Below are 22,292 nucleotides of genomic sequence, written 5' to 3' on the forward strand. Positions count from 1 at the left end.
ACTTTGCACATATCGAGCGAGATAATATGAAAATCTTGCACGTAGTGTTTTAAGGTGGTGTAGGTTACATGAAGCCCAATGGTAGAGGTACTGGGTACCTGAAACACGCTGTTTACCTGGAAACAATGTTGACTTCGCATGCTGAAAGCTCTGCTCAGTGTATCAGTCAAGCTACAGTTACATCCTGGGCACGTAATTGTTTTTATAAGATTACCATTTTGGGACAACAGATATAGCCTTCGATGCCTGTGAACATGTAGAAAGTGTGGTGGAAGTGTACTGCACTCATATCTGGAAGGACAGCTGGCTACTTACCGTTCGGCCATTCTGATTCAGATTTTCTCTGGTTTTATTAAATTTCTTAAGCCAAATGTTTGTTTAGTTCCTTTGAAAACAAAACGTCAGATCTGCTTCTCCATCCTTTCGGTATTCGACCTTGGAGTTCATCTGTTATGACCTCGTCATCGACGGGACATCAATCCTAACGTCCCTTCTTTCCACGGTAATGTTTCATGTTTCTGACCTTTTGTAAATGCAGTATCATATGTTACATGACTTCCTGTAAAACTTAAATGAAATATCATGCCCTACCTCTTAATCTGGGTGGACCTCTACTTTATGAGTGAGAACTGTGAAAACCAAATAGGCTGCCAGGTGAAATGCGGTATTAATGTTATCTTCAGTTGAAGTTTAAATGCTGAATCTCATTATTGCCCGTGTTCCTACTGGAAACAGAAAATGTATTGAATTTCTTCTATTAAATGAAATATAATTTTTCTTCTATCTTCTTCCTGCTGTCGAAGACAAACGGGACGTGCTTTGGGGACAGGTTCACGGTAATTGTAGTAGAAGCCAAGCAGATATCGTCTCAGGCGGAGGCAGCAATTAATAGGAATTTTCTGGTGTTATCAGTATCAAATGAACGCTCAAATGAGAGAATGGGACAACATTCTCAATATTTATTTGAATAATTACTTAATTACTATCAGGCTAAAATAACACAATTATGTTGTAATAGCTAGCGAGCAGTGCTCTGTGTATATCGAATTGCATTCAGGAAAGAAGAGATTTTCCTCGGTACGCAGTCATATACAGTACTTGAATCATTGCGATCCTCAAAGCATCTGTTCTTTGTTTCACTAAAATCGGATAAATGTTCTGGACTTGTATTTTGGTCGTGTGAAATTGGTTGCATCATATTCCCATACTCAAGTGGAAATTACGGATTAAAACTCGCCATAACCAAGCGCTGCTTTGGACACACATCTAAACAATAGCTTTTAAAATATCACTTTATTAGTGAGTTCAGAGGTGAAGAGTCCACATAACAGCCGAAAATGTATCTCAGACGCTAAAGGTGAGGTTCCGCGTTAGAACATTAGTTTTAATGCACACAGTTGTAATATCTCCGGAAAATTATAAGCAGCAAACAGGCCACAGCAGAGCGAAAGATCTCTGTATTGTAGTGAACTGCGTCTGATTAAAACAATTGTTTATGATGTTGTCACCCAGCATAGTTGTAGCATTTGTCTCTGAACAAACAACTGCGTGGAAATTTCAACTCTGTTTCATTCCGTACCTGATTTTTTCAGTACCACCTGTTTACAGCTTCTGAAACTGTTATGATGCTTGGCGTCGGGACTGGACTACAGCGAATAACGTTCGCTTTTCTTGTCCCCGTTAGTAGCAAATGGGTCATCGATTAGTTAACAACGCAATTTCAGAACTCTGAAACTTATTACGAGGTCGATGCTCATCAGGCTTGTACGCTATTTTCTTTTGCACATCTCGACACAAAACGTACGCGCACTTGCTGATATATAACCTCTACTGTAATCATCACGAATATGAACTTCTCTACAGCCGTTTGTGTGAAAATTATTGTGAAATTGTTACGACTTTGTGTTATGGTTTCGTTATGTTTGAAATACAATTCCATCCAAAAACGGACACAATATGAGTAACGTCTGTAGGAAAAAAAACGGAATATATTTTAACTGTATGACACATATATTGTGTTTCGTCGCAGAAGCACAGGGGGCCATATAATATGTTACGCAATGTGAAATCCGAATTCCTCCTTTCGTATGCAATGTTCAAATAACTTACCAGAATGCAGCCGGTTTACGAAGACAATAACCGGCGATGTTTGGACAGGAGCAAAAACTGCCTTGAAAATGGCAGGGTGTGGTCCTTTCGATACATCAGCGGTTCTTTAAGGTGTCACCTGTCGGCATTCTTGTAAGTTACTTGAAGTTGCACCTTGTTGTAGCAGGTCAATTACTTTCAATAAATGCTGCATTACGCCTCAAAATGAGACACATAAATGACACTGTCTTTCAGTATAGTTGCAAAGTGTAAACAGCGGTCGGAATTTGCACCAGTTGTTCAACTCCTCGACCATAGAAATCCACTCCTCCGTCAGCGAGCCATTCGAAAACCGCTGTGTGTACACCCTCATCGTTGGAAAAGGTGGACTGCCGCGAATCAGTTCCTCCACTGTCGGCACATTGTCGTCTGTGGCCGATGTCGGTGGCTCCATCCCCGTTCAGCACCACCCACCTCTGTGCAGCTTCGGTAAATTTTCAGACTATTTCACTACCGCAACACGCGACACTGGATTTCATTTATATATATTCAGAATTTCACAATAAATCTGTGCCCAATTTAGAAGGTGTGATCACAAGAAATTTCCCACGGACTTCAACAACAGAGTACGTCTCCAGCGACTGCGACATTTGAGTCCTACACTCTGGTGCACCTGTTATCCGTTCCTCAGAAGAACTATGTCTGCAGAAAAACCGAAACATGTACCCTATTTCGACAACTTGCCAGTCTTGCTGTGCTATGTTTTTTTCCCTGGCAACAACTTTTGTACCTAAACTACTGGCTATTAAAATTGCTAAACCACGAAGATGACGTGCTACAGACGCGAAATTTAACCGAAAGGAAGAAGATGCTGTGATATGCAAATGATTAGCTTTTCAGAGCATTCACACAAGGTTGGCACCGGTGGCGACACCTACAACGTGCTGACATGAGGGAAGTTTCCAACCGATTTCTCATACACAAACAGCAGTCGACCGGCGTTGCCTGGTGTAACGTTGTTGTGATGCCTCGTGTAAGGAGGAGAAAAGCGTACCATCCCGTTTCCGATTTTGATAAAGGCCGCGTTGCAGCCTATCGCGATTGCGGTTTATCGTATCGCGACATTGTTGCTCGTGTTGGTCGAGATCCAATGACTGTTAGCAGAATATGGAATCGGTGGGTTCAGGAGGGTGATACGGAACGCCGTGCTGGATCCCAACGGCCTCGTACCACTAGCAGTCTAGATGACAGGCATCTTATCCGCATGGCTGTAACGGATCGTACAGCCACGTCTCGATCCCTGAGTCAACAGATGGGGACGTTTGCAAGACAACAACCATCTGCACGAGCAGTTCCGACGACGTTTGCAGCAGCATGGACTATCAGTTCGGAGACCTTGGCTGCGGTTACCCTTGACGCTGCATCACAGACAGGAGCGCCTGCGATGATGTACTCAACGACGAACCTGGGTGCATGAATGGTAAAACGTAATTTTTTCGGATGAATCCAGGTTCTGTTTACAGAATCATGATGGTCGCATCCGTGTTTGGCGACATCACGGTGAATGTACTTTGGAAGCGTGTATTCGTCATCGCCATACTGGCGTATCACCCGGCGTCATGGCATGGGGTGCCATTGGTTACACGTCTCGGTCTCCTCTTGTTCGCATTGACGGCACTTTGAACAGTGGTCGTTACATTTCAGATGTGTTACGATCCGTGGCTCTACCCTTCATTCGATCCCTGCGAAACAATACATTTCAGCAGGATAATGCACGACCGCACGTTGCAGCTCCGCTACGGGCCTTTCTGAATACAGAAAATGTTCGACTGCTGCCGTGGCCAGCACATTCTCCAGATCTCTCACCAACTGAAAACGTCTGGTCAATGGTGGCCGAGAAACTGGTCCGTCACAATACACCAGTCACTATTCTTGATGAAGTGTGGTATCGTGTTGAAGCCGCATGGGCAGCTGTACCAGTACACGCCATCCAATCTCTGTTTGACTCAATGCCCAGGCGTATCAAGGCGGTTATTACAGCCACAGGTGGTTGTTCTGTGTACTGATTTCTCAGGATCTATGCACCCAAATTGCGTGAAAATGTAATCACATGTCAGTTCTAGTATAATATATTTGTCGAATGAATACCCGTTTATCATCTGCATTTCTTCTTGGTGTAGCAATTTTTATGGCCAGTAGTCTATTTTACGTCGCCTCGTAATAATTACTCTATAGTAACCGGTTCAAACATGACAGTATTTAAACAGGTATGTGGTGTTGTAATGGCCGTCGTACTCAGTACTGTTGGACGTGTTTTCTACCGTAAATTGTTGACCACCTGTACCCGTGCATGTAGTGGGGAACACCTGCTGTGTGAACGTACTACGAACTTATTAGGATCAATTGTATTCAAATATACGGAATGTGAAAATACAAGCTCTCCACAGTATTAACAAGCGGTATTCTATTATTTGGGTGTACTGTGCAATGTGAGTATGTTATGACGCTGTTCTCCAAGGTATTCCATCATGTGCAGGCCTCTTCACCTCTTCTTATAACTGCAACCTACAGCCATTTTAAACTACTTACTGTATTAGAATTTCGGTCTCCCTTTACGACTTTTACCTCCTACACTTTCTCCCATTACGGTATTGATGATTCCTCGATGGCCCAGGATATACGAGGGTTGAAAAGAAAGTAACGCATCTCATTTTTTTTCTCAGCCGAAAACAATGCTACGAATGCGAAACGTTACTCGTATGTTTTGAAGTCTCCTGAGTGAGCGCGCGAAGTTTCCGTCACTTCCGGCAGATAGCGTAGCTGCAGGACAGTTTCAAAATGGCGTCTGTAGGTGATGTACGTTACACGCAACGTGCCGTCATTGAATTTCTCACTGCAGGGAAATAAACCTTGGGAAATGTTCACTAACGCTTGTGCAAAGTCTATGGAGCATCTGCCGTCGACAGAAGTGCAGTTAGTCGCTGGACACTTGGGTGAGGCCACCAGAATGCGGTTCAGCGAAGCTCCACGATTTGCAGACGTTGGGGAGACCATCCACGGCTGTTACATCTGACGTGTGGCAGCGAGCTTCCACTTGTTTGGGCCTTTAAATGATGCCATTCGTGGAAGACATTTCGAGGCGATGAGGAGATGATCCACACAGTGAAGCACTGGCTCCGCCACCAGGACAAGTGTTGGTGCGGACATAGCATACACGGCCTTGTTTCACGCTGGAGGATAGATCATAGAACGAGATAGAGATTACGTGGAAAAATAAAAGACCATTCCTTTGCGTGAGTTATGTTCAGTAAAGAATTGTTGAAGAAAAAAAAATGTTGTGCTTTACTTTCTGGGCAACCATCGTATCTTATCAACCGATCCACTTTTCAGCCAGTCGCGGCATAAATTAACTTTTTTCTCAATTCTGTACAGTACCTCTTCATTAATTATTCAATTGACCCATCTAATCCCCAATATTCGTCCGTAATACCACATTTGAGAAGATTCTATTCTCTTTGTCCCACATGTACATCGTTCACATTTGACTACCATACTAGATAATGAATTGGTAATTAAATCAAGATGAACATCAACAAAAGCAAAACGACGATAACGGAATGTAGTCGAATTAAGTCAGGTGATGCCGAGGGAATTAGGAAATGAGACACTTAAAGTAGTAAAGGAGTTATGCTATTTGGGGAGAAAAATAACTGATGATGGTCGAAGTAGAGAGGATATAAAATGTAGACTGGCAATGGGAAGGAAAGCGTTTCTGAAGAAGAGAAGTTTGTTAACATCGAGTATAGATTTAAGTGGCAGGAAGTCGTTTCTGAAAGTATTTGTTTGGAGTGTAGCCATTTATGGAAGTGAAACGTGGACGATAAATAGCTTAGACAAGAAGAGTGTGGTGTCACCGCCAGACACCACACTTGCTAGGTGGTAGCTTTAAATCGGCCGCGGTCCATTAGTACATGTCGGACCCGCGTGTCGCCACTGTCAGTGATCGCAAACCGAGCGCCACCACACGGCAGGTCTCGAGAGACTTACTAGCACTCGTCCCAGTTGTACGGACGACTTTGCTAGCGACTACGCGGACGGAGACTCTCTCATTTGCCGAGAATATAGATAGCATAGCCTTCAGCTAAGTCAATGGCTACGACCTAGCAAGGCGATATAGCAATTGATAGTTATCGTATGAAGCATGTCTCATCAAGAACGATGTATACAAATGATGGATTAAAGTTAAGTATTACGGAAGCTACGTACTTTTCTTTATAGCATTCATTACGTATCCTGTTTCAGACCTCACGCCATCCTGGGTGAGCTTATAGCGTGCATTTCGGTCTCCTCAAACCACACTGTATCGGCACTTCTGTCGACACATCAAAGAGAATAGAAGCTTTTGAAATGTGGTGCTACATAACAATGCTGAAGATTAGATGGGTAGATCACATAACTAATGAGGAGGTATTGAATAGAATTGGGGATAAGAGGAGCTTGTGGCACAACTTGACTAGAAGTAGGGATCGTGTTGTGACTTGGCAAGACAGCCAAGTCACTATGAGAGGAAACCGAAAGGCACGCGTTTAAGCTCACGCAGGCTGGCGTGAGGTCTGGAACAGTTAAAGGAGTTGAGTCTAGCAAATAAAGTACGTAGCTGTTGGAATACTCAACTTTAATCCATAATTGGTGAACATCGGCCTAACGGTACATGCATCACAAGATAAATAGCAATTGATAATGGCGCCTTGCTAGGTCTTAGCAAATGACGTAGCTGAAGGCTATGCTAACTATCCTCTCGGCAAATGGGAGCGTAATTTGTCAGTGAACCATCGCTAGCGAAGTCGGCTGAACAACTGGGGCGAGTGCTAGGAAGTCTCTCTAGACCTGCCGTGTGGCAGCGCTCGGTCTGCAATCACTGACAGTGGCGACACGCAGGTCCGACGTATACTAACGGACCGCGGCTGATTTAAAGGCTACCACCTAGCAAGTGTGGTGTCTGGCGGTGACACCACAGATCGGTTGGTACGACATGTTCTGAGACATTGAGGGATCACCAATTTAGTATTGGAGGACAGCGTAGAGGGTAAAAATCGTAGAGGGAGACCAAGTGATCAATGCACTAAACAGATTCAGAAGGATGTAGGGTGCAGTAGGTACTGGGAGATGAAGAAGCTTGCACAGGATAGAGTAGCGTGGACAGCTGCATCAAACCAGTCTCAGGACTGAAGACCACAACAACAACAATTAAATCAAGACCCTATGCTGTCGACAGGCGTATATACACATCAACGGGGACAGTAGAAAATGTGTGCTCCGACCGGGACTCGAACACGGGATGTGTTTACACGGCAGACGTTCTATGCATCTGACCCACTGAGGGCTCAGAGAATCAGAGGATAGTGCGACTGCAGGGACTTATCCCTTGCACGCTCCCCGTGAGACCCACATTCCCAAATTAATGCCCACACATTACGTTCGTAGTGCCCCTGCCCATTACACTTATTACTCACGGCAGACAATCTGACCGAGTCGCGTAAGAGTTCAGGCAATTCGTGTGCATCCACCACAGAAGAAGAAAGTCAATGGCCAGTTAGCCTTAAGTATATGAAGATAGTATCTGTTCCGTCGGACATGTCCGAAAGAACAGATACCATCTTCATATACTAGATAATGTCTTATAAAACATGTATGCCAATAATTTTCCAATACATGATTGTATGGTTTGTCTAATTATTTATTGTAAAAAAAGTCTAAGAACGGAATGGAACTGCGAGCGTTATTCGAGAAGTACGGTCCTGTCTTTTGCAAAATGGATACAACAGTGAAAATCAAAAATGTTTTATTTGCAAAATTTAGCTACCTTTCAGCAACTACTGTACATAGTCGCCCCCCCCCCCCCCCCCCCCGACTGAGACATTTGTCGTAGCGTTGTACCAACTTTCCTATACCCTCGTCCTAGATGGAAGTCGCCTGTGCTGTCCGCCACTTCTCTACACTGGTCTGAAGGTCGTTGTCTTAGCCAAGATGTTGTCATCATACATGTGAGGAGAGATATGTATCAGAGGCAGCCACGTCAGTGCTGTATAGTGGCAGATCAAACACTTCCCACTGAAAACGCTGCAGGAGCGTCATAATTGCTCCGGTGCTGTGTGGTCGAGAATTGTCATAAAGAAGAAAATGCATGACACTCGTGTTGTGTGGATTTTCATAATATCAGGCGAAATCTCTCAGCAGACACCCCTACTTGGAGGGAGACGCTGCTTTCTAGGCTTCTTCAAGTGTTCACTGTATGCTCAGAACTGAAAAAAGCGATATGAAGCGATCGAAGAGCGTACTGGGGACACTGCCCAGCACGTCTGTGCCAACCTTGATCGGTTTTTCGCAGTGGTTTCAATTTCGCGACCCCTGGGACCTCAATGTCCGAATAATCCTTGTGGAGACTTTATAGCGAAATTGATTCACTTCTTGCAGTTGGGGCTGACAGTCAAAGATGATCATGCTGTCCTTTAAAAATGTTAAATGACTGTCAACCCCAGCTACAAGAAGTTAATCAGTTTTTCTTATGTTTGTGTTTCCTTTGTGTTATTAGTATTTAAAATGATTTATGAGTAATTAATACAAATAGTAGCTACATTTTTACTTTTACATTCCTGAAAGTTCTTGATATACCTTACCTTGTAGCAAAAGTCAAATGTGGATGATGAATGTGTCATTCAAGAAGAGATTAGAAGCTTTTGAAAAGTGGTTTATATAATAGAGCCGAATCTTAGCTGGCTTGATCAACCAACTAATGAGGACATACTGAATAAAATTGGGAAAAAATTAATTTGTTGCACAACTTGAGTGGATGGAGGGATTGGTCGGTGGAGCGTATCCTGAGGCTTCAGTTTTGTAATGGAAGAAAGAGTAGTATGTCAAAATTATACAGGGAGACCAAGGTACGAACGCAGTGTGTATATAAGTAAGGGGTCTTAAAAAAGTATGCAGTAATTCATGGAATGATTGCACCCATCAAAACAAGAGAGAAATTTATTATAACCATGGGTCCCACAAAGCATACATTCTGACATATGACCAGTCCAGAGTAGGTGATCAACGTGATTTACATTCATCTCAGTCAATGTCTCTGTCTTTCAGTGTAAGGAGTCACGGACTCTTTGAAATCGTCGTGGTTGGTTCTGAATGTGGTGGTATGCAGGGAAGACATGTTTGTGTAGTTTCTGCACATAGTTTATTGGTGTGGCATCATGTGCCCCATGTCCCCATAATCAGAAATCTAGTGGATGTAGGCCTTGAGAACGCGCAGGCCAAGATATGGGACCTTCACGGCCGATCCACGGGTTTTCAAACGTCCTCGTCAGGTGACGAAGCACAATACAGAGAATATGTGCTGGTGCGCCGTCATACATGTACCATATCTGTAGTCTGTCCTGACATGGCACATACTCTGGCAAGATGGGCAGTACCTTCTTCAGAAAGCGGTGCTAACGAGCCCCGGTTTATCTCTGTGGTAGCATATATGGTCCTATTGCTTTATCGCAAAGAACGCCTATACATACACTCACTGAGAATCGAACTTGACGCCTTGCTTCTTGAACGATACATTGTGGGATTTTTCATCGGCCCACACCTGCAGATTGTAGAAATTTACAACGCCATGTCCTGTAACCCCCGCCTCATCAGGAAACAATATCTTGGAGACAAACTGAGATTATGCTCCAAGAACCATTGGCAGAACTGCACTCTGGCAGGATGGTCTGGTGCCGTAAGGGGCTGGGCGCGATTTACATGGTTCAGAAACGACAACTGATCATAGAGCACCGCCGCGACCAGAGGATGACTAACACCTTCAGCTGCTGCTATTCGTCACACCGTAGTTCCAAGATTGTGTCCAGTCCATCTAGAATAAGCTCCTCCGTTTGATGCGTGAGAACTATCTACTTTGTTCTGTGCTACGGAACCTGTTTCCCCAAGACGCTAGAACAATTGACTGAACAGCTCAACAGATGGTACCCTGCGTGCTTCAGTGTACAGGTTACGGTATCTCAGATTAACTCTATTTGCTAAACCATGACAGTAAATCTAGTTTGCCATTTCTCTTGTGGAATAAATGGTCTCCATTGCTAACTTGTATCTGTAAGAGAGAAAACATGTTGTACCGAACCAGAAACATCACAATAACATGTAGGAGGGTCGTTCAATAAGTAATGCCCCATATTTATTTTCATAGAACGTATTTATTGTTAAGTCAGAATTTAGTGACAATATAAATCAACATGTCCATGTTCTGTTCTTCTAAGCAGTCTCCACCGGGTTCTATGGCCGTACGCCAACGTTGTAGAAGAGCATGTATTCCCTGCTGGTAAAAGCTCTTGTCCTACAGGCAGAGCCCTGTTTTCACTGCATGACTTACGCTATCGCCATCTTCAAAATTGGTCCGTGACAGAAAGGCCTCTCCGTCGGTCTCCAAACGCTCCAACAATTCAGATGTGATGGCCTTTCTTTGAATATTGTGGTGCGCTGTGAGCATTCGTTGAACCCGTCGAGAGCATCTCCTTGAACATCCTGGTCTTGATCACTGAAGACGCACTTGCAATGCCGACCGACGAATGTACATCTACATCTACATCTACATTGATACTCCGCAAGCCACCCAACGGTGTGTGGCGGAGGGCACTTTAAGTGCCACTGTCATTACCTCCCTTTCCTGTTCCAGTCGCGTATGGTTCGCGGGAAGAACGACTGTCTGAAAGCCTCCGTGCGCGCTCTAATCTCTCTAATTTTACATTCGTGATCTCCTCGGGAAGTATAAGTAGGGGGAAGCAATATATTCGATACCTCATCCAGAAACGCACCCTCTCGAAACCTGGCGAGCAAGCTACACCGCGATGCAGAGCGCCTCTCTTGCAGAGTCTGCCACTTGAGTTTATTAAACATCTCCGTAACGCTATCACGGTTACCAAATAACCCAGTGACGAAACGCGCCGCTCTTCTTTGGATCTTCTCTATCTCCTCCGTCAACCCGACCTGGTACGGATCCCACACTGATGAGCAACACTCAAGTATAGGTCGAACGAGTGTTTTGTAAGCCACCTCCTTTGTTGATGGACTACATTTTCTAAGCACTCTCCCAATGAATCTCAACCTGGTACCCGCCTTACCAACAATTAGTTTTATATGATCATTCCACTTCAAATCGTTCCGTACGCATACTCCCAGATATTTTACAGAAGTAACTGCTACCAGTGTTTGTTCCGCTATCATATAATCATACAATAAAGGATCCTTCTTTCTATGTATTCGCAATATATTACATTTGTCTATGTTAAGGGTCAGTTGCCACTCCCTGCACCAAGTGCCTATCCGCTGCAGATCTTCCTGTATTTCGCTACAATTTTCTAATGCAGCAACTTCTCTGTATACTACAGCATCATCCGCGAAAAGCCGCATGGAACTTCCGACACTATCTACTAAGTCATTTATATATATTGTGAAAAGCAATGGTCCCATAACACTCCCCTGTGGCACGCCAGAGGTTACTTTAACGTCTGTAGACGTCTCTCCATTGATAACAACATGCTGTGTTCTGTTTGCTAAAAACTCTTCAATCCAGCCACACAGCTGGTCTGATATTCCGTAGGCTCTTACTTTGTTTATTAGGCGACAGTGCGGAACTGTATCGAACGCCTTCCGGAAGTCAAGAAAAATAGCATCTACCTGGGAGCCTGTATCTAATATTTTCTGGGTCTCATGAACAAATAAGGCGAGTTGGGTCTCACACGATCGCTGTTTCCGGAATCCATGTTGATTCCTACATAGTAGATTCTGGGTTTCCAGAAATGACATGATACGCGAGCAAAAAACATGTTCTAAAATTCTACAAGAGATCGACGTAAGAGATATAGGTCTATAGTTTTGCGCATCTGCTCGACGACCCTTCTTGAAGACTGGGACTATCTGTGCTCTTTTCCAATCATTTGGAACCCTCCGTTCCTCTAGAGACTTGCGGTACACGGCTGTTAGAAGGGGGGCAAGTTCTTTCGCGTACTCTGTGTAGAATCGAATTGGTATCCCGTCAGGTCCAGTGGACTTTCCTCTATTGAGTGATTCCAGTTGCTTTTCTATTCCTTGGACACTTATTTCGATGTCAGCCATTTTTTCGTTTGTGCGAGGATTTAGAGAAGGAACTGCAGTGCGGTCTTCCTCTGTGAAACAGCTTTGGAAAAAGGTGTTTAGTATTTCAGCTTTACGCGTGTCATCCTCTGTTTCAATGCCATCATCATCCCGTAGTGTCTGGATATGCTGTTTCGAGCCACTTACTGATTTAACGTAAGACCAGAACTTCCTAGGATTTTCTGTCAAGTCGGTACATAGAATTTTACTTTCGAATTCAATGAACGCTTCACGCATAGCCCTCCTTACGCTAACTTTGACATCGTTTAGCTTCAGTTTGTCTGAGAGGTTTTGGCTGCGTTTAAACTTGGAGTGGAGCTCTCTTTGCTTTCGCAGTAGTTTCCTAACTTTGTTGTTGTACCACGGTGGGTTTTTCCCGTCCCTCACAGTTTTACTGGGCACGTACCTGTCTAAAACGCATTTTACGATTGCCTTGAACTTTTTCCATAAACACTCAACATTGTCAGTGTCGGAACAGAAATTTTCGTTTTGATCTGTTAGGTAGTCTGAAATCTGCCTTCTATTACTCTTGCTAAACAGATAAACCTTCCTCCCTTTTTTTATATTCCTATTAACTTCCATATTCAGGGATGCTGCAACGGCCTTATGATCACTGATTCCCTGTTCTGTACATACAGATTCGAAAAGTTCGGGTCTGTTTGTTATCAGTAGGTCCAAGATGTTATCTCCACGAGTCGGTTCTCTGTTTAATTGCTCGAGGTAATTTTCGGATAGTGCACTCAGTATAAGGTCACTCGATGCTCTGTCCCTACCACCCGTCCTAAGCATCTGAGTGTCCCATTCTATATCTGGTAAATTGAAATCTCCACCTAAGACTATAACATGCTGAGAAAATTTATGTGAAATGTAATCCAAATTTTCTCTCAGTTGTTCTGCCACTAATGCTGCTGAGTCGGGAGGTCGGTAAAAGGAGCCAATTATTAACCTAGTTCGGTTGTTTAGTGTAACCTCCACCCATAATAATTCACAGGAACTATCCACTTCTACTTCACTACAGGATAAACTACTACTAACTGCGATGAACACTCCACCACCGGTTGCATGCAATCTATCCTTTCTAAACACCGTGTGTACCTTTGTAAAAATTTCGGCAGAATTTATCTCTGGCTTAAGCCAGCTTTCTGTACCTATAACGATTTCAGCTTCGGTGCTTTCTATCAGCGCTTGAAGTTCCGGTACTTTACCAACGCAGCTTCGACAGTTGACAATTACAATACCGATTGCTGCTTGGTCCCCGCATGTCCTGACTTTGCCCCGCACCCGTTGAGGCCGTTGCCCTTTCTGTACTTGCCCAAGGCCATCTAACCTAAAAAACCGCCCAGCCCACGCCACACAACCCCTGCTACCCGTGTAGCCGCTTGTTGTGTGTAGTGGACTCCTGACCTATCCAGCGGAACCCGAAACCCCACCACCCTATGGCGCAAGTCGAGGAATCTGCAGCCCACACGGTCACAGAACCGTCTCAGCCTCTGATTCAGACCCTCCACTCGGCTCTGTACCAAAGGTCCGCAGTCAGTCCTGTCGACGATGCTGCAGATGGTGAGCTCTGCTTTCATCCCGCTAGCGAGACTGGCAGTCTTCACCAAATCAGATAGCCGCCGGAAGCCAGAGAGGATTTCCTCCGATCCATAGCGACACACATCATTGGTGCCGACATGAGCGACCACCTGCAGATGGGTGCACCCTGTACTCTTCATGGCATCCGGAAGGACCCTTTCCACATCTGGAATGACTCCCCCCGGTATGCACACGGAGTGCACATTGGTTTTCTTCCCCTCTCTTGCTGCCATTTCCCTAAGGGGCCCCATTACGCGCCTGACGTTGGAGCTCCCAACTACCAGTAAGCCCACCCTCTGCGACTGCCCGGATCTTGCAGACTGAGGGGCAACCTCTGGAACAGGACAAGCAGCCATGTCAGGCCGAAGATCAGTATCAGCCTGAGACAGAGCCTGAAACCGGTTCGTCAGACAAACTGGAGAGGCTTTCCGTTCAGCCCTCCGGAATGTCTTTCGCCCCCTGCCACACCTTGAAACGACCTCCCACTCTACCACAGGTGAGGGATCAGCCTCAATGCGGGCAGTATCCCGAGCAACCACAGTCGTAGTCCGATCAGGGGATGCGTGGGACGAGCTGGCCGTCCCCGACAAACCCCCATCCCGACCCCCACAGTGATGCCCATTGGCAACAGCCTCAAGCTGTGTGACCGAAGCCAACACTGCCTGAAGCTGGGAGCGAAGGGATGCCAACTCAGCCTGCATCCGAACACAGCAGTTGCAGTCCCTATCCATGCAATTCTGCATTTCCTGAGGCTGTAACTTTCTTTACCCATCGTACAACAGTACTCCTACCAACTACAGCATCGCCATACGCTGTACACAAACGTTTATGGATGTTCACCACGGTTTCTTTTTCTGCTCACAAGAATTCAATAACAGCACGCTGCTTGTAACGTGAGTCGTATGTAGAAACTGTTTTGACGCTGTTCCGCGGCCCTGCCATCCGCCAAAACGGTTCGAAACATCACCGGCGCAAAGAACAAATGTCAAATGTGAAGCACTAACAACGACGTTTGTCAATGTGTATTAATGGTTTTTTTTTTAATGTGGGGCGTTACTTACTGAACAACCCTCCTACTTCAAACGTGACTTGTAAGCACGAAAAACATCGCGGTACACACCCGGAGTTAGGAGAAATGTACCCAAACGTAAACACATGTAAGGAGACTTCAGTACAATCCATACAAAGTAAACGGATCTACTCACCGCAGACTATTGAGCCAAATAATGTTTATTTCGATATTGAAGCACGCTGTTGACCCTAGTATGACATGTAGCGCGAGTGCAACAACGGTGCTCATATCCGCAACCACATATTCACAGTGTTCCATGTCAGGAGTTGTAATTAACATTAATTATCAGGTAGTTGTCCGTAGAAGACGGATAATGCATTGCCATGGCTGACAAGAACGCTTCCTATGAACACGTGATCACATGTCACATGTCAGAACGTAGCTTGATAAGACTCATGGTTATATCACATTTTTGTCTTGTTTTGAGGCACACTATCATACCCTGAAATGTGGGATGGTTTCTTTAACGTCCTGTATAATCACAGCCATATGTTGGGTATTTAGTATTGCCGTTGGTATCATTTGTTTTTTACATAAACGACATCAAACCATTACTCGTGTATATTGTATAACGAAAAACGTTCGTAATGAGAGCTCTTTCGTGAGTTGCTGGATTAAAACTTATTGTTCATCTACATCTACATCTACATCCATACTCCGCAAGCCACCTGACGGTGTGTGGCGGAGGGTACCTGGAGTATCTATCGGCTCTCCCTTCTATTGCTGTCTCGTATTGTTCGTGGAAAGAAGGATTGTCGGTATGCCTCTGTGTTGGTACTAATCTCTCTGATTTTATCCTCACGGTCTCTTCGCGAGAAATACGTAGGAGGGAGCAATTTATCGCTTGACTCTTCGGTGAATGTACGTTCTCGAAACTTCAACAAAAGCCCGTACAGAGCTACTGAGCGTCTCTCCTGCAGAGTCTTCCACTGGAGTTTATCTATCACCTCCGTAACGCTTTCGCGATTACTAAATGATCCTGTAACGAAGCGCGCTGCTCTTCGTTGGATCTTCTTTATCTCTTCTATCAACCCTATCTGGTACGGATCCCACACTGCTGAGCAGAATTCAAGCAGTGGGTGAACAAGCGTACTGTAAGCTACTTCCTTTGTTTTCGGACTGCATTTCCTTAGGATTATTCCAATGAATCTCAGTCTAGCATCTGCTTTACCGACGATCAACTTTATATGATCATTCCATTTTAAATCACTCCTAATGCGTACTCCTAGATAATTTATGGAATTAACTGCTTCCAGTTGCTGACCTGCTATATTGTAGCTAAATGATAAGGGATATTTCTTTCTACGTATTAGCAGCACATTACACTTGTCTACATTCAGATTCAATTGCCATTCTCTGCACCATGCGTGAATTCGCTGCAGATCCTTCTGCATTTCAGTACATGTTTCTATTGTTATAACCTCTCGATATACCACAGCATCATCCGCAAAAGGGTCAGTGAACTTCCGATGTCATCCACAAGTTCATTTATGTATAATGTGAATAGCAACGGTCCTACGACACTCCCCTGCGGCATACCTGAAATCACACTTACTCGGAAGACTTCTCTCCATTGAGAATGACATGCTGCGTTCTATTATCTAGAAACTCTTCAATACAATCACACAGTTAGTCTGATAGTCCATATGCTCTTACTTTGTTCATTAAACGACTGTGGGGAACTGTATTGAACGCCTTGAGGAAGTCAAGAAAAACGGCATCTACCTGGGAACCCGTGTCTATGGCCCTCTGAGTCTCGTGGACGAATAGCGCGAGCTGGGTTTCACACGACCGTCTTTTTCGAAACCCGTGCTGATTCCTATAGAGTATATTGCTAGTCTCCAGAAAAATAATTATACTCGAACATAATACGTGTTCCAAAATTCTACAACTGATAGACGTTAGAGATATAGGTCTATAGTTCTGCACATCTGTTCGACGTTCCTTCTTGAAAACGGGGATGACCTGTGCCCTTTTCCAATCCTTTGGAACACTACGCTCTTCTAGAGACCTACGATACACCACTGGAAGAAGGGGGGGGGGGGGGCAAGTTCCTTCGCGTACTCTGTGTAAAATCGAACTGGTATCCCATCAGATCCAGCTGCCTTTCCTCTTTTGAGCGATTTTAATTGTTTCTCTATCCCTCTGTCGTCTATTTCGATATCTACCATTTTGTCATCTGTGCGACAATCTAGAGAAGGAACTACAGTGCAGTCTTCCTCTGTGAAACAGCTTTGGAAAAAGACATTTAGTATTTCGGCCTTCAGTCTGGCATCCTCTGTTTCAGTACCATTTTGATCACAGAGTGTCTGGACATTTTGTTTTGATCCACCTACCGCTTTGACATAAGACCAAAATTTCTTAGGATTTTCTGCCAAGTCAGCATATAGAACTTTACTTTCGAATTCATTGAACGCCTCTCGCATAGTCCTCCTCGCACTACATTTCACTTCGCGTAATTTTTGTTTGTCTCCAAGGCTTTGGCTATGTTTATGTTTGCTGTGAAGTTCCCTTTGCTTCCGCGGCATTTTTCTAACTCGGTTGTTGTACCACGGTGGCTCTTTTCCATCTCTTACAATCTTGATTAGTACATACTCATCTAACACATATTGTACGATGGTTCTCAACTTTGTCCACTGATCCTCAACACTATCTGTACCTGAGACAAAACTTTTGTGTTGAGCCATCAGGTACTCTGAAATCTGGTTTTTGTCACTTTTGCTAAACAGAAAAGTCTTCCTACCTTTTTTAATATTTCTATTTACGGCTGAAATCATCGATGCAGTAACCGCTTTATGATCGCTGATTCCCTGCTCTGCGTTAACTGTTTCAAATAGTTCGGGTCTGTTTGTCACCAGAAGGTCTAATGTGTTATCGCCACGAGTCGGTTCTCTGTTTAACTGCTCAAGGTAGTTTTCAGATAAAGCACTTAAAAAAATTTCACTAGATTCTTTGTCCCTGCCACCCATTGTGAACGTTTGAGTCTCCCAGTCTATATCCGGCAAATTAAAATCTCCAACCAGAACTATAACATGGTGGGGAAATCTACTCGAAATATTTTCCAAATTATCCTTCAGGTGCTCAGCCACAACAGCTGCTGAGCCAGGGGGCCTATAGAGACATCCAATTACCATGTCTGAGCCTGCTTTATCCGTGACCTTCACGAAAATATTTCACATTTCGGATCTCCGTCAATTTCTTTCGATACTATTGCACTTCTTATCGCTATAAGCACGCCTCCCCCTTCACTGTCCAGCCTGTCTCTGCGGTATACATTCCATTCTGAGTTTAGGATTTCATTACTGTTTACGTCTGGTTTCAGCCAACTTTCTGTCCCTAGTACTATGTGGGCATTGTGACCGTTTATTAATGAGAGCAGTTCTGGGACCTTTCTATAGACGCTCCTGCAGTTTACTATTGGCAGATTAATATTGTTATTCCCTGTTGCAGTTTGCCTACTCCTACCTTGCCGAGTCTCAGGAGGCGTCTTGTCGGGCCTAGGGAGGGAATTCTCTAACCTAAAAACCCCACATGTGCACTCCACACGTACTCCGCTACCCTTGTAGCCGCTTCCTGCGTGTAGTGCACGCCTGACCTACTCAGGGGGCCCTATATTTCTCCACCCGATAGCGGAGGTCGAGGAATTTGCACCCCAGATCTCCGCAGAATCGTCTGAGCCTCTGGTTTAAGCCTCAGTAGAAAGAGAGCTTACAAGTAGCCTCGTGAGTGCCAGTTGAGGACGTGGCAGACAGAAGTGAGCAATACCTTTTATTTGTTTCTCCTGCAGGACCGGCGTTCTGGGGCCTCATCAACCCGCAGTGGACGCTGTGCAGCAAGGGTCGGCGGCAGTCGCCCATCGACGTGGACCCGGACAAGCTGCTGTTCGACCCCCTTCTTCGGCCGCTGCACATCGACAAGCGGCAGGTAGCTATGGCGCGAAGGCAGTGCTAGTGTCTGACTTCACTCGTTATTCCCAAGTTCTTTCGTGAACAATGTTACCAAAGAAGCGATGTATTAAGGTAACCAAAACTGACAGTGGGTGACAGCTGAAGGTCAATAAACGTGAACCGTCATGCTCTCATATTAACCACAGCCCCCTCACCACCACCATCACCGCCATTTGATAGCAACAAGATAACTGTACCAAATGTCGTGCACCAATGAATTTGGGTTGTGCGTCATTTGCCCTCAGAAATACTCGAAACATCGCCTTACTTAAATCTCAGGTATGCAAAATTAACTTCTGTACCTCTTTGATTTTGAGAATGTTCAGGGACTACCTGTAACAACAATTTTGTATCTCCAACCATCAAGTAGTTACTGCTTCGGGACATAACATCATTGTTACAGGCAGTCTACGGAAACCAGTTCATAGATGTTAGCCACTGATGCATCGTGTATACGACTGGAGTTAACCTCCTCAGCGTCAGTCAAGGGCTGAAGATAGCGCACTCAAGCACCGACACTAGTATCCATGCAATAGATAATTTCGTAAGGACAGTTCCTCAAACTTACAATCAGAAGGATGAACATACAAGAACTTTTATTCAGTAACTTGTTAGTGTTATTTTTGTAGCACTTACTGCCTTGTATTAACAGAGTGAAGCGTTTTCTGAGAGTTTACCTCTTCCTTTGTTACAGTTCTCAAATAGAAAACAGATTATGATAGCATGTGTCTTATCAATAATTTCGACATATTTATCGGTTTTGATTTTGAATTAAATCTGTTAATAGGCCAGGTATAGGAGTTATGGTTCATTACTTAAATCCGCATGAAGTTGTAACTACGCTCTATAAAGCAACTCTTTGATTTTACAAGGTTATCTTCACCACATCTGAATCCATGGATTCCTATTATTTGCATTAACGGCGCTTTTGGACACATTAATAGTCACATTCCAGTTGTCTTTGATTGATTTATGAAGTCAAAGATGTGTTAAATTCAATATTTTTATTTTAATTTAAGATATTAAATCTGATTCTTGTCGAAGTTTTCATGTCTCCAATTCTTGATAACATACTGTGTTGCTTATACCGACCAAAACGAACCTGCAAAGAAAGGAATCATGTTTATATTTCACTTGATTGCAGTCACATTTTACACAACATAATTATTTCATTTTAATTCAGTCTCTCCGTTGTTTCAAGGACGAAGCATCATAACGTGTCACAGCACATCTGAAAGATATTCGGACAGATTGAGTAGAACAATAAAACTGTAAATTATGATATTTAAGAATTAAGAAATAAATTTGAAGAGAGAATACAGTTAACAATAATTATGATAAATATAGCGATAATTTACTGCATTTACATGTTGTAGTAATGATAACCAAATGACAAGTAAAGGTTTCAAATATATCGTATTAATGGAAGTCATCTTATCTTTCGACTGGAATGGTGATGGATGGCCATGAATCATAGAAATGACGTGCGCTGGACACTGTAAAGAAGCCTCTATCCTCCACGTATCAACAGTATTTCATAAACTACAATCTTTCTAGAATGAAATTTTCACTCTGCAGTTGAATGTGCGCTGATTTGATACTTCCTGGCAGATTAATACTGTCTGGCGGACCGAGACTCTCGCGGGCAAGTGTTCTACCAACTTTTTTAAAATATAAGAACGGATCAGATTTTTAAAAATTTTCTTTTAATCTAATTTTGTTCGCTTTCGTTCGTGGCATTTTCTAGGGGCGGACGTCGTAAGACACCCGTTTAAGTTCGTCGTTGATCGGTTAACTCAGTTTATTTTATTACAGAGGGCAGCTAACCCTCTGACCGAACACGCTGAGCTACTGTGCCGGCGTTTAGCTTACGAAAACACAATACCCACTCCCTGAGCGGAGAAAAACCAACTGAGCTACCAAGCACGACTCACGATCCGTCCTCAATTTTACTTCCGCAGTACCTCGCCTCCTACCTTCTAAGCTTCACTTGTGCTTAGGAAGGTCGCGGACAGAGGTATCGACTGCAGTTATGTGTCCCACTTCGGTTGGCAGGTGAGCGGTACGCTACGCAACACGGGCCAGACGCTGATGTTCACGGTGGACAAGAACTCCAAGCACCCCGTCAACATCTCTGGCGGCCCGCTCGCCTACCGCTACCAGTTCGAGGAGATGTACTTCCACTACGGCGGTGACAACATGCACGGCTCCGAGCACCGCATCCACGGCTACACCTTCCCAGGAGAGGTAAGTGCGGCCGAATGGTCAGGCCAACTTAGGGACACGCTTAAAGGTATCCATACTTGTTGGCATCAATACTTTCATCCTGAGACCGATACTGAAACACTCAATAATTTACATCTGATACTTTGAATATTTCGTAAATGACTCCATGTATCACGAGCCGTAATCTTCTACATCTACATCTACAGCTACATCTACATACATACTCCGCAATCCACCATACGGTGCGTGGCGGAGGGTACCTCGTACCACAACTAGCATCTTCTCTCCCCGTTCCACTCCCAAATAGAACGAGGAAAAGTGACTGCCTATATGCCTCTGTACGAGCCCTAATCTATCTTAACTTATCTTTGTGGTCTTTCCGCGAAATGTAAGTCGGCGGCAGTAAAATGTTACTGCAATCAGCCTCAAGTGTTGGTTCTCCAAATCTCCTCAGCAGCGATTCACGAAAATAACGCCTCCTTTCCTCTAGAGGCTCCCACCCGAGTTCCTGAAGCATTTCCGTAACACTCGCGTGATGATCAAACCTATCAGTAACAAATCTAGCAACCCGCCACTGAATTGCTTCTATGTCCTCCCTCAATCCGAACTGATAGGTATGCCAAACGCTCGAGCAGTACTAAAGAATAGGTCGTATTAGTGTTTTGTAAGCGGTCTCCTTTACAGATGAACCACATCTTCCCAAAGTTCTACCAATGAACCGAAGACGACTACCCGCCTTCCCCACAACTGACATTACATGCTTGTCCCACTTCATATCGCTCTGCCATGTTACGCCCAAATATTTAATCGACGTGAGTGTGTCAGTAGCTACACTACTAATGGAGTATTCGAACATTACGGGGTTCTTTTTCCTATTCATCTGCATTAATTTACGTTTATCTATATTTAGTATTAGCTGCCATTCCTTACACAATCACAAATCCTGTCCAAGTCATCTTGTATCCTCCTACAGTCACTCAACGACGACACCTTCCCGTACACCACAGCATCATCAGCAATCAGCCGCACATTGCCATCCACCCTATCCAAAAGATCATTTATGTAGATAGAAAACAACAGCGGACCTACCACACTTCCCTGGGGCACCTCAGATGATACACTTACCTCCGATGAACACGCACCATCGAGTACAACTTACTGGGTTCTATTACTTAAGAAGTCTTCTAGTCAGTCACATACTTGGG

At 44.2% G+C, this 22,292-nt stretch overlaps 1 protein-coding gene across 1 annotated transcript in view; it reads left to right on the plus strand.

Annotated features, from left to right (window-relative positions):
* The window catches only part of LOC124805061 (carbonic anhydrase-related protein 10-like), a 392,918-nt gene that overhangs the window by 257,352 nt on the left and 113,274 nt on the right, over positions 1–22,292 (plus strand). The window contains exons 4-5 of the mRNA XM_047265485.1: positions 18,702–18,838; positions 20,917–21,108. Coding sequence (XP_047121441.1) covers positions 18,702–18,838; positions 20,917–21,108 — 329 coding nt within the window. The remainder of the gene's footprint in view (positions 1–18,701; positions 18,839–20,916; positions 21,109–22,292) is intronic.

The sequence above is a fragment of the Schistocerca piceifrons genome, chromosome 7 (assembly GCF_021461385.2).
Source record: "Schistocerca piceifrons isolate TAMUIC-IGC-003096 chromosome 7, iqSchPice1.1, whole genome shotgun sequence".
Lineage (NCBI taxonomy): Eukaryota > Metazoa > Arthropoda > Insecta > Orthoptera > Acrididae > Schistocerca > Schistocerca piceifrons.